We start from the raw sequence: 16187 nt of genomic DNA, 5'->3' as shown, positions 1-16187 counted from the left end.
CTCTATCCAGTTTTGTGGATAAGTTGGGCAATTAGCCATTCTAAAAGAAACAAAGACAGTGATTAAATTTCCCCTTGTTCAAGTTGCTTCGACAGCTATATTAATGAATTCAATTGGTTCGTTAACACTGCAGCGAAAAACCCTCAACACTAGAACAGCTCTGGCGTTCTCTCCTTCAGAACCACTTCAAGTATCTTTAACCTCTATTCAATAACAAGTTCCCTCCCCATAATTTATTTTGGAAGTTTTCTTTCGGTTTGCCTGGTTAACAACTAGAGATGAACTTTGGACAGATTTCTGAAACCCATCGATTCTAAAACAAAGCCGTTATCCCAAACTGCAATCCATTGTTGCAGAATACCCGGCTACCTCATTTACCTGTGTCGGGAGGCTTTGAAGAACGAAGCATAACACAGTAGAGGCTATTCTTATTCAATGACATGTAAATGAGTGGCTGGGTATTCTGCAATCTAGCCTTGAGAATTACTTCAAACACTTCATTCATTAATAAAGAATTCTCTTGATCCCATTCAGTACGTCAACTTACAACTTACAAATCTTGTGCTGTGCTTTGCTCAACAATTCCTCCAACACGAGTACTTCTTCCATGACTCTGGTCAAGTTTGGACGCTACTTTTGGTTCGTTACAAGTTTTGTAGCTCGTTTGTTCTTGCCTTCTTGGGATGTGAATACGTTCAAACCACGAGGAAGCGGAAAATGTAAATAAGTAAAGTCTCGCACGTGCAAATGTAACCTCGCCCTGGGAACGAGACTGATGCGAAAAAAATTACATAGCGAAGTTTCTGCCTCGATACTGGAATTTTATTAGTAACGTTGACACAGTTTGAGAAGGGCCTGATTTTAATGCAATTTTTCGACTGACTGAAAATGACTTTTGGCGGATACCAATCAGAAACGAGCCAAAAAACTTGTAACGAACCGAGAGTAGCGTCCAAAATTGACCCGGAGGCATGAAGAACTGCTCGTGTTGGGGGACAAGCACAGCACAAAGAGGGGAGGAAAGAAATTTTTTTTTTTGGGAAAAAGTAGGGGAACGTATGAGGGATCACGAAAACATCGAGGAATCTAGAAGATTTATTATTCGTCCTGCGTCGTGGCGCTCAGATTGTCAAACGCGGGTAGTTATCTCCGCTCGAATTTTGATGAAAAAACAAGATCTATATTACGACTAACTGTTACAAGAGTTTAATTCACTGAGCATTTGGCCATGTTTGTTTGATCAAAGCTCATCTCAAACCCAGATCTCACTCGGTCCACAACCTTTCTCATGACCGCTGTAGACTTGGGTAAAAGATTATTTCAATAAAAACCATCGGACAAAAAAAGCAATATACAAAATTTATTTCCGTTCAATGAAAATTTGACACTTAAGGAAAAACTGTGAGAAAATAGTCATATTCTTGATTTATTTAATTTTATAACCTCCATTACCATCATTAATATGATAAAAAGATAGTTCTTTTTCAAACTTTTCTCCATTCCTTACTTTCACTATCCACAGCCCTCTCTCTTCTTTATACAAACCGAAAGCCTGGGTCCAAACGCTGACGTTTGGTGCAGTCAACCACGTAACACGCGCATTTGTTGAAGTCTTTCACCCTTAAATTCTCAAGCCTAATATCACTTAGCGGCTACTACGACTATGAGAGAAAATCATCTTATTCTATGGAACATCGACAAAGCAGCTTCTCTTCAGTCATTTTAAAAGTTTTAGGGGCGAAAACTTTAAGGTAACAGTGACACCATTAACGAAGTAACTTGATGGGTAAAAGAAACCAGTCGTTTACTGTCCTAGCAAAATTCAGTGTTTCGTAGTAAGACTTGAAAGGATTGTTCACAAGTATCCATTCACGTTTGTAAACGAACAAAAAGTTTTCACTCCAAAACTTCCAGAAGACAAACTTAATTCCAATCGCTATTATTAAACACAAATCAGAGTTGAATTAGTGACATTAAGGGGCATGGAAACGGAAGGAGAAGCGTAAGTTTAACTGGCGCTGGACTTTTCATATGAAGACTACATGTTTATAAAATCTATATTTATATTAGTAACTACTTGGTTAAATTAAACAGCTATTCTGAGCCCGCTGCTCCAGTCAGCAGTGTCATTCATGTCGGGATAGAGCACAACGCCGTCGGAATTCCTGACCTCGTTCATGGATCCACTTGTTTGCCACTGAAACGTGAAGATACCAACAGTTGTTTCTTGGGGAGACTTAATTTTTGGTAAATAACTTACATCAAATCGTGTCAAATCATAATCCAAGGTTTTCTTTTTCGTGTAAGAAATCGAGTAACTGATAGGAGTTGCAATGTTTGGTGTGCAACGGAACTCAAAACCAAACACATACGACACCAAAGCTCATCTTTCAAACCGGCAGTCTAAATCCCACAGGCATCAACGAACGCTTTTCATTCCACTAATTTATTCGTGTTTTTCTCGTTGCCATGTTCCCAACAATAACGTAGCTCCGTTTTCTGCCTTTAAAAGCACACACAACCCACAGTTCCTCTATTCGCTCCGACGAAGGGCTAACGCTTGAAACGTCAGCTTTTACAATCGTAACGGTGGCCATTTTACCATTTCAACTTTGTTGATATATTCAAATTATTTCGTTACCCCCACCGACGCAGCCCCAAACAGTTTCTTTATAAACTATCAGCCTTTATTAATTTTTCAAGAGTTCGTATTGGTTGCTTGTCATATTTACCTTCACTGTGATTGGCTGTTGCATTTAAAATGACTTTGGCGTTACGAAACATAATCATAATTGTATTGCATACTGCATCTTTGTTACAATTTTGCCTCAATATTGCCTCAATATTGCCTTACCCCATTTACTGCCCACCAATACTGGACATCCAGCATGTCTCGTGCTATCATCTCCGTCCCCGCTGCGCTTCAAGTTCCACCAGAAAGCAGCGTCTCCCTGTTGGTAAAATTCAGAAGAAAAACATTCAAGGCTAGGCCAGAAACTTAAACAAAGATTTTAATAAATCTACAAAAACCTTTTCAAAAAATCTGACAAAAACGTTAAGGTAGGCAAAGGAGGCTACCTATGCTGGGTCCGCATCGAGTGCGGGACCAACAGAAATACTACAAAGTCACCGGATGTTATGAAAACCAAAATGGGCCCCCCTTCCTTTCTCCTTAAGTAGTGGCGGAGGAAGGGAATGCATGAATTTAAATCTAGCTTGCAAACGTGTCCGTCGTAAATATAAAAATAAAAAGAAAACTCGCGCACACAACAACTTCAAACAACAACTCTACTTATGTTTCGAAACAGTTCAAACTACCGAAATTGCCCTTACCTGGCTGGGAAATAGAGTTGTGCCAACTTGTGTAAACACCGTGCCGCCACCAGCTTCGACATTACTCATCTGAAAATAACACAAATAACAAATGTAAACTAAAGCACAACGAAGTGTGTCTGGCGATGAACGATAGAGCAATTTTGAATTGCTAAAGAACTGCAAATACCAGTGTCAAAGCTATCCGAGATTGCATTGGCTTTGTTTATACCTCGCTCCGTGATTGGTCCAGAAAACTTGTACCACTCTCTCAACCAATCAGGTGCAAAACTAAAACCAATCCCGACTCGGTCACCCGCGATTTTCCGCGCTTTATGCGTTTGGTTGGTTTTTACTTTGAGTTCTCATTGGCTCTTAATGGTATTTCCCTTCATTCTGATCGCCTGCTTTGGTTTTGGTTTTACGACACTCAATCGAAAAACGCTCTGAAAGGACTGGTGACTTACGTAAGCCAAGAAGGTAGCGATTCTGTTTCCTGTGCCTAGCGATGTAAACTTGTCTTCATTTTTCTGTAAAACAATAAACAGTGGAATGATGCATCAGTAAATGAGTAAAAGGATATCCAGTCAGTTGGTCAGTCAGTTCTTCTGTCAGTCTGTCAAACACTTTCAAAACGCTGACTCAGTCAGTCATTCGATCCGTCCATCCTTCCGTCTGCGAGTCCACCCCTACATTTGTCATTAAAGTGTCAAAGAAAACGGTATCTGAGCAAGTGCCTACCCACCCCTCCCCTAAACCTACATTAACCCTCACCTGTTATCAGTTGACTGTTGTTGGGTCAGGAGAGGGGTGGGTGCGCAGTTACATATATACAGACATTGATCTAAGAACACTCACCCGTGCAAAATCGTAGTGCGGTTCATAATGACCAGCAATGCCATAGTTTACAATCTGCAAGAATAACATTCATATATCAGATAAGAAAGAATGGCTCCCTAAAATCAAACTAGATATAGAAGTTATTTTTCCCAATGATAACTGTATGCTTGATCTAAAAAATACTTTAATGGGAGCATTTCACTCCTAACAATTGTTGCTGATTTCTGTTTTACGTATGAGGTTGCACATACCTGCAGTTCTTCAGCAGTGTCCATAGTTAAGCCTGTTACATCTTCAATGCGTAGACTCACGCGTCTAATAAGTTCGTGGTCGGTGTCTTTCAACCACCCACTAACCAAATGCAAACAAGTTAAAAATCATAAACAAAGTAAAACACAGTGATCAAGGAAACAAACCAACGGAAAAACAAGAAAAGAGATCCAAATTCAAGTAACGAAACAAGTTTCCACAAGTTTTCAAAGTTTTAATTTTTGATAAAATCTATAGCTTTTATCCCCCTTTTGAACAGATAACGTTGAAAAGGATCTGGAACGGCCTTGAAACTGCAGTACTGCCAATGAAATGTCACTCAAATGATAGCAGTTTTTTTTTTAACTAAAAAGCTTCCTCTTTACAAGGAAGCAGGCAAGTTAAAAGAAAAATTTCAATATTTGATTAATATTATTTCAGGTCTAAGTTAGAATAATCAGCTAAAGCCATAGCGAAGTATATTCAGCTTATTTAGTGTGGATTTAACTGTATTTCTTTAGAGTCAAGCTTTACACTTTGCTAAGAGAAAAGTTTGCAGGTTAGAGGTTAGGAACTTAATATATCGATAAGGAAAATTTTGATAGTAATTCAAGGAGACCGGTCGATTATGTAGCTCACTCGAGGGAGATAGCTGTCGCCTATTCTCTAGGTAACAAGAATTAGTGAGCATTACAGTCTGATAGGGAGATTATTGTTCAGAGTAAATGAGTCCGCCAAGTAAAGAAAAAAAAATTAGTGTCAGTAACGATTTAGTAAGCTATGAAGTTGGACACCTTCATAAATCTTGACGGTTAAATAAATTATTAAGTACGAACTGCCTGTACCATTCTATCAAATCTTGCGCATTTTTAAATTTTTTAGTGAAAATTTCAAAAACTAGATTTATGAAAATATTCGCTTCCTGAAGAGCAACATGCAGTCGAACCTGTATTAAGCGATCAATACAGGTTGACAGTTTAATACTGGGTCCGCAGAATAGGCGTACTGTAAAAAACGATAAAAACCCCCGAGCCATTTCATGCCATAATTAACCACTAGATATACAACAAGAGATTCTTAACAAACACTCGCTCAAAAATACTGTTAACATTGACTTTGAGAGATTAAAACCGAATAAATTTTTACTTGAAAGATTATTCTTAGTTTATTGGAGTAGCTCTGCCCTGAGTGCTTGTTCAATACAGGAGGAAGACAATACAAACAGTTCGTTGGCACTCAGTAGAGGGCGACCTCGACCGTTGAGTAGAGGTGAAAATTACAGTACTTGACGGGAAAAAAACGAGGCTTTGAAAAGCGACTGCTCGATACAAGATGACTGCTTAATGCGGTGCCGCTGAATAAAGTTCGACTGTACATAGGAACGTGTTCTAAAGCTGTCCCCAAAGAGTAGCAATAACCAACCTTTTGCTTATGCGGTAGGACGCATGTTCAAGGTTTCCCGTGACTGGATGTTGAATTGTTGCACGGCGAAGCTGTTTGGAAACGTTTATACATAAAACAAGTTAGTTAGGTAAATGTAGAGAGATTTCCAAATGAGAATCAACAGTAACGACCAGCTGGTCAAGTTTCCCCTAATATATTTTGTAATTGGATAAGAATTTCCGCGCCAAGCAGAGAATCGGCCCAATATGTTTCCCGCGTTCAGCGCTCATTACACTTAATCCCGCATTTGACGCTGGATATGTATTTTCCCACGCTTCGCGACGATTGCAAATTTTCCCGCGCTTGACGCTGGTTATGTGTTTCCCGCGCCTTGCGATGATTGCAAATTTTCCCGCGCTTGACGCTGGTTATGTGTTTCCCGCGCCTTGCGATGATTGCAAATTTTCCCGCGCTTGACGCCGGTCACACGTTTTCCCGCGCTTGGCGATGACTGTATGTTCACCGCAGCTCTAAATGGTTCTTCATGTTTTCCTGCTAAACATTGGTTACTTACGCTTGGCGCATTATGTAAATTTTCTCTCCCTCCTTTCTTTCCCTCCTAATTGGTTCATTTCGTTATGTTGATCACTGGCCTTTGTAATTTTGCTTGTTTTGCAACAGCACAGTTGCCCTTACAATTCAAAACGTTCTTCCGAGTTCACCAAAGAACCTAACGGTTTAGAACTAATGGCAAAGAGATTCGTGAAAAAACATTACCGCTATTTGATGCACAGGCTGTGGTCATCTTTTGGTATGAGTCGATAAGTTACCATAGTAACAGCATAACCTGTCACTCTGTGTTGGGTTTTGAAGGTTTTGCCCTATCGGCGTTGTCTCCCGCACCCCTCCCCCCCCCCCACCACCACAACCACCACCTTTCCGAGTTCCCCCCTTACCTCAATTACTAGAAGAGATCGAGAGCCACCTTAAATTTACAGAGTAGCTACTGAGCAGAACATAACAACAAAACACCTTCAAAATAAAAAACTGCTACTGTTATCCTACATTGAACAAGTTTTTCTCGCTATGATTTTACAAGCACCGTGCTTATGGAAAAATCTTGTCGTGAGAACGCTTTGTTAGATCATTGAGCATAGCCATGTAAAAGATTGAAACGAACACGTCTACTTATAGTTCGTAGTCGTATAGTATTTTAGTGCTGTCAGTCTATACTTCCAATCAATCACCCGTCGACGATGGAAAAATAATGAGATAGCTCATACATACTAATGAGACAGACGCGTGGATGCTTATGTGCGTATCTGCGCAACTTAAATGCGTATACGCATATTTTTATACGCCCATACGCCTTTACTTGTACGCGTATAATGGGCTTTCTTTGGTTAACGTATTTCTCAGCGGTATTGAAGGTCTATGGGTCGAGAGTAATGAAAAAATGAATAACTGCCTATGAAGTCATGAGCACGAAATTTAAACACAGTGAGCATCTGCTGTAACTACAGCTGCACATAGCTTAATAACCCATTTGCGAATTACCCTTGGCCTCATTTTCAAAACGAGTCCTCGTGCTCAACCATTCTTGTGAAAATGAGTTTAATTTGCATGTGAATGGAAACTTATTATCATATGAAAGGATTAGCACCAGGACTCGTTTTGAAAATGAGGCCAAGGGTAATTCGCAAATGGGCTATTCAACTCATTACGACCGCCTTCTTTAAAAGTACATTTTTCTAGTCCAACATTTTGTTCCAATGAACATGATTAAAAAGAGGTATTTGACATCTAAAAAGTCAGTTAAATCCACACTGTACTTGCAGCTGTTACCACAAGAGAAAATTTCTTTCGACATCCACGTCGAGGCTAAGGTGTCTTACTATGTGGCTAACTTAAGTTTGGGATCAGTATCTGAGCAACTGAGCACCCCCTCCTCCCCTAACCAAACAATAATCCTAACTTGTAAACAGTGACTGTTGCTACGTTATGGGAGGGGGGGGTAGGTGCACAGTTGTTCAGATACTGATATTGATCCAAACTTTAACACGCTGTCCACAAACCTCTTACTAACTCGATACTCAGTTGTCTCTAAGGTTCCATCATCGAGAGTTACCGTTGCACGTTCAAGCTACACAATTTGGACAAAATGCAAGAAGTTGTGCTTGCGTTATTTACGTCAGTTTATACTGAAAAGAAAGCTATCAATCTTGGAAAAAAGAAGAGTCTGTAACAGACCACTGATTAAAAAGCAACAATTTTTATAAGACCACAGTATGGGTGGATACCGGTTAGGCATTTTTATTTTAACCAATCACCTAGTTTTCAGTATGCTCTAAAATATCTTGCTCATTCTGTCACGTTTAATCTAAGAAACATATGAAGGAAAGATTCTCAACAATTTAAGCTGGTATGCATGGAAGCACAAAGTAAGATATTTCAAGTAAAAGAACTGGTATCCACACACAGATAAAGACGACATGCTCAATTACTCTCCTTTGCATGACCAAATGATGGAATCTTCAACATAAGATTTCAGGGTGCTAAAGTCTGGAATGATATAAGTGAAGACATAAAGCTTCTTCCCCTGAAAAGTTTCAAGAAAAACCTTAAGCTAATTCTTCTTGATAAATATTAATAATTTTTCTGGCCTTCCGTTTGTTTTTTACTCTGATATTCCTTGCTTTCTTGACCTTGTTTTGTATGATGAATGAGTGTGTGTGTGTGTGTGTGTGTGTGTGTGTGTGTGTGTGTGTGTTGTGTGTGTTATATCTAACCCAAATAATTGCATTACATAAATCACCTAAGTATAGCCGCCCTTTTTTTCTTAGCCCCTATGGTTATTTGGGGCAGCTAGTACTCCTTTATATTCTTGTCAATTCATCATTATTTTATCAGTATTTTTTATGTTGGGTACAAACATAGTTCGTAGTGTTGTTGTTGTTGTTGTTGTTGTTGTTGGCCACACACTTGAACCCTTACATCTCAACATCAGTATGTATATTCTCCCTACAATTCTCTATATATTCATTTTTCTTGAGGTGCTGATAAGGAGAATCTGTTTAACAATCAAGAACTCCTCTAGCTGGAGATCATTGCCTTAATTTATTCTTGTGACTCTAATGTGTTATTCAGGGGTGATATTGTATTGGATGAAAGTCTCTCTAAGGGGTCAAAAATTAACAGTTAGAAACTTCTTTAGCATACATGTACTTGTGCTAAATATTAAACTAACTGCTCCAAAGTTCAAAATATACACACTGGAGTCAGTTTCATCTTAAACTGCTCTTTAAACAATATCACATCAAAGGAAAGATTCTTATGATCTGAGTATACTGCCATTCAGTTTCTCCCAGATTCCCAGTTAAAGCATTCCTTTTAAAATCAGCTACATCTGCCTAACTTGTTGCTGGAGATTTCATAAAATGAACCATTTGACTGACATTTAAATGACAGTTCTACAGTTTCAAAGGATGGCCATCATGCTCAATGCCACACCTAATACAATCTATGTTATCTTTTATTGATAAAATCATGACAAAACCATGAGCACGTATTAGTGGAAAACTCTGATTGACCTCTTAACTGACTCCATCAAAAGTTCACTATGCGATGCTGTTGATCAGATGATGTCAGTTACAGTCATTACATTTTTGTTTTAAAACTTGTGGAAAAACAATTTAAATTGAGTGTGAGATGCTCACATATTTAGTTTAATTGGTGTAAAAAGTTGTTCTTGAGTACTAAATAACAGCATGAATTACCTTTTGCTCACTCTATATTTAGCATGTTCGAGCAGACCAGTTTTTGGGCTTCTAACAGTGGCACGACGAAGCTGATCAAATGAAATTCAATAACACAATAATTCATGTTGTAATAACCCAGTATGGTGCGATTGTCTGAGAGAATAGTCATGAAAGAACTCCATTGTCTACAACAGTAACTGATGTTTCATAAAAACCTTAGCATATTACATCAGAGTCAAGGTTACATCTATGAAGAAATGTTGGTCTATCAAATGTTAGTAAGAGTAATTTTCAATTGAGCATCAATAGAAATCCTGACTTCACCCATGTTTTCTTGCAATTTAGATAGTCTGAATATTTTCAGTTTGAGTTTTATTGGCTCTTAAAGGTATTTTCCTTTCTTCTGATTGGCTGTTGTCACATGGCAATCGTTCAGAAAGTGCTCTATTTTTTTTTTTTTGTGAAAGCTAATTGGTCAGTTTTGCTGTACTTCCTAATTAAGTAGCAGTCATTGCTTTGCAAACTTAGTAAAGAAGGACAGACTCCCCTAAACAGATGTCAACAACAAGTGCAATTATAGTAAGTTAGTAGTAATAAGACTGCTGTGGTAGCTATTATCAGCCATATCCTGTACTAGATCACAATGTGTCTGGTAAAGGTAACATTTTAACTCTATTTCATATGGGAGTAAGTTTCTAAAGAGATTTTGGTGCTGCATCAGTGGAAGTAACAAGATAATTTTGGTTTTATAAAGATAAATTGGCCAGTACCATAGAGAGTTTAAAAGCTGAGTTTTCAAGCATAAGCCCTTTGTCAAAGCTAATGGTGTAGGGTGAAGCCAGTTCGAAATGTCAGCTTTGAAATACTTTACGGTGGCCAGTTTACATAATCAACTCAGTTGATAAAACACAAATGACTCTATTTTATATGATATGCATATTTTTACTTGTTGAAGCGGTGTGTGAAAAATTGATCCTCACAAGAAAACTGTCTAAAAAAAGTCTGCAGAAAGTCAAGCCCTGTGTTTTATGCAAAAGCTTGGAAAAAGACAAGTTAATTCTTTCCAACAAATCCTTTTTCTGGAGGAACATTGAGGTCACCTAAGAGCCTGGTGTATAAGAAACTACTATTCTCATTTTAACTGAGGGTAGAAGTGGGTTGAAGTATCTTGGGAATGGCCTTTGATGAAGCTAATTGCCCTTTGGATATAAAGCAAGGTTGTTCTTAACCCAGCTGACACTAATGTGGCCACAGATGAAAAATTGTACCTTCTAGAACTAATAACAGTGTGATTTTTTGGGCTGATTTTTTGGTCATAAAAGGTCGACTTATACACAAGTAAATATGGTACATCTGTAATTTAGGCAGCAACAAGCTTTAGGAAACAACAAATATGACTTCTTTTTTACCATTAAGATTGAGTGTCTGGCAAATTAAATTTTCCAAACGAGAGTTTTAATTGATATCACAAAGTGTAATTTGGTCATTTAAAATGTGCCTTAAATGGACTTCTAGGTAAAAAAAAATTGGGTTTCACAAGGTAAGCCAATAAAAGTCCATTTTTCCACATTTTCTTGAAAATATTCTTTTATCTCCTTTACTCAAAAACAACTCTAAATTTTTCTTGACAACAGTGAACTATATGTAGATCAGGATACTGCCCTGGGATGCTGTACCATCCTAAAAAAAATAGATTTCTTTATAATAAAAGAACTGTACAGTTGCAAAAGAACATTGGTACATTACCCTTGGCGAGGCCAGCTCCTTTATCTTGTTCATCTCTGTCTCTGTAAGGACTTGGCGCATTATTATAATCTCAGGCTTTAAGAACACTCTCTCAAACTTTGCCGGCCTGATTTTTAATCTTGGTGTACCACTATAGTACCAGCACAACATTTTACTTTGTTCCCAAGCAGTCTATGAAATAGAAAAGTTGAAAGTTAAACGAAACAGAATGAATTGTAGATAGATGGAATGTAATGCCTATGGACACTTGCTTTGAAACTAAAAAAAAAAAAACATTTAGGTTGAAAGCCAGAATTTTTTAGTGTTATAGTCTTACTTAATTACCTTTTTGGTGCTCTGTTTCTACATGGGGTCAAAACTCCTTTACAGATCTTCCATATGACCTCTTATTTTTATCACTAATTTTCTACTTTTATTTTTTTAACTTTTGCACAGTAGCCATTAAATCATAATAAATAAATGATAAATTAATTAGAAGTTGTAAGATGCTATCCATGAAAACGTGAGATGCTCTGGAGACAAACAGTTTGTGTACAATCCTGTAATACCAGTACTCCTTGTCACTTAGTGTTAAGACATCACCAGAACAAAGTCCACAGCTTTTCCTTCCAATAAACTCACCAAATTTCTAACTTCTCCCCTGCAGAGTCTTTCATAGTTTTGGAAGGAGGATGTTCGGTGCCAGTTGTCCCGCTCACTCCTTGGTTTAACTTTAGTGTCAGTGATAATTCCAGTATCACCTCGGCGACCAGTCTGTTTGTATATCTTCACTTCTTCTTCAAAGTATGCTATATTCCCTTGTGCTCGTTCATGCAAGGGATCTAAAATAAGATAGAAATACATGCTAGAAAAATGATAAATGGAAATTCATTTTACTTTTTATCTTGTATGAATTGTTTCAAATAAATCATTTTAAAACAATTTAAACATAGGGGAGAAGTGCCTTCAAATTTCCCTTTGATCAAAGCATTGTCTTTAAATAGAACAACATCTTGAAAAGATGTCGTGTGGTTTGCTACCATACATTCACTTCATAGAGATGAGAGTTAACCAAAATGAAACAAGGATGGTTAGGAATGGAGAGGAAAAACAGGAATTGAACATGACAGGATAGAAAAATTTTGGCTACTTTTTCAAGATACAGTATAGATATCGATCAAACTGAGGCTGAACCCCTTTGGTGTAGTCAGAATGTGGTTCAGTTACTCACCAAGCTCTACCATTTTCTTGGAGTACTCTAATGCCTTTCTCATGTTACCTCGCTGAAATGTGCCAAGAGAAAGAAAGCAGTCAGCAAATTGTGCCAAGGTTGCTGACATACAGAATAAATTACTTTATTGTGAGATTCATTAAAGCATTTACACTTTGAATAGATACCCACTGGTCCATTGTGTACTGACCAATCACAACTGTCACAGTGAAGTTCAGTAGATCAAAATTCCATAATAATTGGCTCTCATGTTTTGTTTTTGTTTTTGTTTATTTTTCCAACCTCTGGTTAGCTCGCGGAACCAAACAAGATGACTTAAATTAATTTCTGGCATTCATAGTTTTTTTAGCTCCACAGTAACTGCAGCTTTAAAATGAAACATCACTTTGCATCTGGAAAGATCTTGAGACATTCAGGTAGGGCATGTAGTGCCCAGTGTTGTGGTCTATCTTTGTGTAGTGTCTAATCTAGGGTGAATTGGGGAGGGAAGGTGAGATCAATACATGGACTTAAGTGGCTGCATAGTGCGCCTGATGAATTCTGACGTCCGATCTCAACTTAACTGATTGTAATGCGTGACTGATTATCTATATAGTAGTTTGCGCTATATAAATGTTAAATTGTTGTTGTTGTAAGCTGATGCTCACTTGAACACAGCAGACTTATCTGCTGTGTTCAAGTGAGCAAATTTATCCTGTTGTGTACCTTGTAATTAGAATACGCCAGGTGATCATAGATGTCAAAGGGATTGATGCCATCTGCATCATCCTGTTTTTGGAACTGTCTTAATGATTCCTCCATCCAGGACTTTGTATAAAACATGTCGCCGTTCAAATAAGCATGTCGCCCAATATCGTAGGTCTCACTAACTGTCATTCTGGGGGATGGGACAGAGCCAGGCAGCTTTCCTTCCGTAAATGACGATGGTTGAAGTTGGTATGTGTCTTGAAGTCGTAGGAGGGCAGTAATTGCTCCTTCATAATCTTCTTTTGACGAAAGTGCTTCTTTATGCTTGGTTATAGCATCAATGACAGCTGCCAGACAAATAGGAGTGATAACATTTTAATTTCTCTAGGTAGTTTTAAAGTAATGCTATAGAGATTAGTGATCAGGGATTTTTCCCATCAAGTTTAACTTCCTAATTCTTTCACTCCCAAAATCTCATTGGTAATTCTCTGTACCATCTGCTATACAATTATTGTGATGTTACTTGAGAGGATTTGGAATTGGATCAACTAATAATTCTCTGATATGATGAATATATGAAGTTCATATATATTGAACTGCAGTTATAGATACATATGATGCACGATCCTCGCAGTAGAGAGCGCTATGCAATAGCGGAAATCAGACCTGAAAAAAATCAGGCCTGTACGGGATTTGAACAACTGAGTGCTATTTTTGCTATTGCATAAATAGCGCTCTCTACTGCGAGGATCGTGCATCATACGTAATAATTCTCTGTTTGAAATTTGTTTTTATTCTCATCACTTGTCTGACTAACATCTAATTTTTCCAGATAGTGTGTACCATTAATTCAAACATTAAGGACAAGAAAATAAAAAAAAAAATTGCCAAATAAAAAAGTTGTTGACTGTTTAAAATGCTTATAGGCATTACTGTGGGATATAGCTGAAGCACCAAACCAAGGGACACCCTTAGAATCACATATGGGAGAACTGTTTGCCCTATGGTGAGCATATTTAAACTCAGCATTGAGTCATCCAAGGTTTTGGCCTTGGTTGGGTCATTGTGCTGAGTTCTAAGGCAGGAAACTTCTCCTGCCGTAACTATCTCCACTCAGGAGTACAGTGTATATAAATTATTGGTACAAACAAATTATGCAATTCTCCACTGGGTGTAATACTAAGGAGTGTAAATGGACCAGCTCCCATTCTAGGGGAGTGGCGATACTCTTAAGCATCTCATGTTGCAGAAACTCACTGAGACCTGTGCAATAAAAAGCATTTGCCACAAAATTGTAATGGCAGGTTTTCATTTCATGAACAGAAAAAAATTTAATGATCGTATACAAAATGTAGAAATAAAATCAGATCACAATACCAACTAGCTTTTGAATCATTAATTTCATTTGATTAGACCCTGCTTTATCAAAAGCCCAAAGACAATCTTCATTACTATTTATGCAAAATTGTGAATCAGGAAATTGATAATTTGCATATACAAAGAGCTTGGACTAAGAATATTTTCATGTTTTCATCACAAAGAGGTTTTGATCACTGTGTAAAGTTTTATGCTACGCCAAAAGAAATCAATGAATCTGATATCATACTTGATGAAAAATTAAACAAAGTTTCTTCAACAAGATTTTTATTACGAACTGTCCCAGTTTTACTCGAGATTAAATTCGGCGATAATTGGATTCATACATTATGTTTTAGTTACACCAACTTCATCGCGAATCAAATGAGAAAATCTCACAGCTGTATTTAAGATATACGATTCCGTCGATGGTTAGACAATAAACGAGAACAAATAATCTTAAACTGCTCTTTTTTAAATGTTGACTATTGGACATTTCATTCAAAACACGACTTACCCTCAGAATTATCAACTTGAATCAACCTCTCTGCTTCAGGCCATTCTTTATATAATCTCCTGATCTGAAGATATGAATTTACAGGATGTCCTAAATACTTAGGTACATCTTCTCCTACGAGCTTGTGCGCGGAATCCACTCGGGCGAGAAACTTCTTCAATCTTGTTATCCTTTCTTGTTCTAAATTCACGTACTGCTCTAAAGAAAATCTCAACTCTCGTTCTCTGTATACCAACTGTTCTAGATCGATTAAGGCCGTGAAAAGCTCGCCCCGAGCTCTGCTCAAAATCATGATCGAGGTGAGTATCAACAACGAAAATCGAACGAACAAAAACGCAGCCATTTCTCAGACTTTGCCAGAGAGAAAGGATGGCAGCTACTCAACTGGCCCATGTGAGAATTGCTGGGATAGCGAAGCAACTCTTGTAATGAGAATTCAAATATACATCTCTCTGTCAAAACAAACAATCACCACTTTCATCGACAATAAATATTGCTGGACTTGAGTCAACCCATTGACTTGGAGTCAATATAATTTCAATTAGTCTGATTATAGGATATTGTGCTCGAAATGTTTCACTTTTTACCAAAAACTAACCTGAAGGTCTCATACTAAAGTTTTATTTTCTTCTTACCGGCGTGACCGCGGAATGGCAAACCTGCCAAAATAACACAACGTTTCTTTCATTAGCAAACAATCAATTATTGATTTCGTCAATATCTCGGAGTCAGTTACAGCACCTGAGAAACCGCACGTTTCAGTCTCAAATAATTAAGTTGATACGTTCTATATCCATGAAAATAATATTCACGATTTTTTTTAGGAGGGTTAAAAATGTTCGAAGGACTTGTAGAGTCAGCGAATCAGTTCGAATCGACGAATCTTTCAATTCGTAGGGTGGAGAGAGGGTGTTTATTTCAAAATAAAGGTTAAGTAGCTGATTTATTTTCTTTATTTGAAAAATCTATAATGCTCTGTCTTCAAAAAGGTTTTCCTCCCTAACTTCATCTTGATGTGCAAATATATTGAAAGGTCTGGGAATGACGCCTTTGGCCAATATGGAAATCATCCCAGCTGCAGAGAGTTTTTCTGTCTTTGCAAATCAAACAGTTTGACGGACGTGAACAT

General features: G+C 37.7%; 1 protein-coding gene across 3 annotated transcripts; it reads right to left on the bottom strand.

Moving 5' to 3' along the window:
- Positions 1–1345: 1345 nt before the first annotated feature.
- LOC111337614 (prolyl 4-hydroxylase subunit alpha-1-like) lies at positions 1346–15477 on the bottom strand. Of its 3 annotated transcripts, none has more exons than XM_088748644.1 (12): positions 15059–15477; positions 13204–13532; positions 12499–12550; positions 11910–12109; positions 11289–11459; positions 9561–9631; positions 4404–4503; positions 4171–4224; positions 3780–3842; positions 3334–3402; positions 2855–2951; positions 1346–2197 (listed from the first exon to the last, which is right to left on the bottom strand). In XM_088748644.1, exons 1-12 carry the CDS (start codon positions 15399–15401, stop codon positions 2127–2129), a joined length of 1620 nt encoding a protein of 539 aa, XP_088604770.1. In that variant the 5' UTR covers positions 15402–15477; the 3' UTR covers positions 1346–2126. The 3 variants fall into 3 exon arrangements, with proteins under 3 accessions (XP_088604770.1, XP_088604771.1, XP_022799684.2); XM_088748645.1 differs by lacking the exon at positions 9561–9631 and adding an exon at positions 7860–7927; XM_022943949.2 differs by lacking the exon at positions 9561–9631 and adding an exon at positions 5824–5894 and having other exon boundaries at positions 15059–15476.
- Positions 15478–16187: the final 710 nt, after the last annotated feature.

The sequence above is a fragment of the Stylophora pistillata genome, chromosome 2 (assembly GCF_964205215.1).
Source record: "Stylophora pistillata chromosome 2, jaStyPist1.2, whole genome shotgun sequence".
Taxonomy (NCBI): Eukaryota; Metazoa; Cnidaria; class Anthozoa; order Scleractinia; family Pocilloporidae; genus Stylophora; species Stylophora pistillata.
The sequence above is the reverse complement of the archived record's forward strand: the minus strand, read 5'-3'. Positions and strand labels throughout refer to the sequence as shown.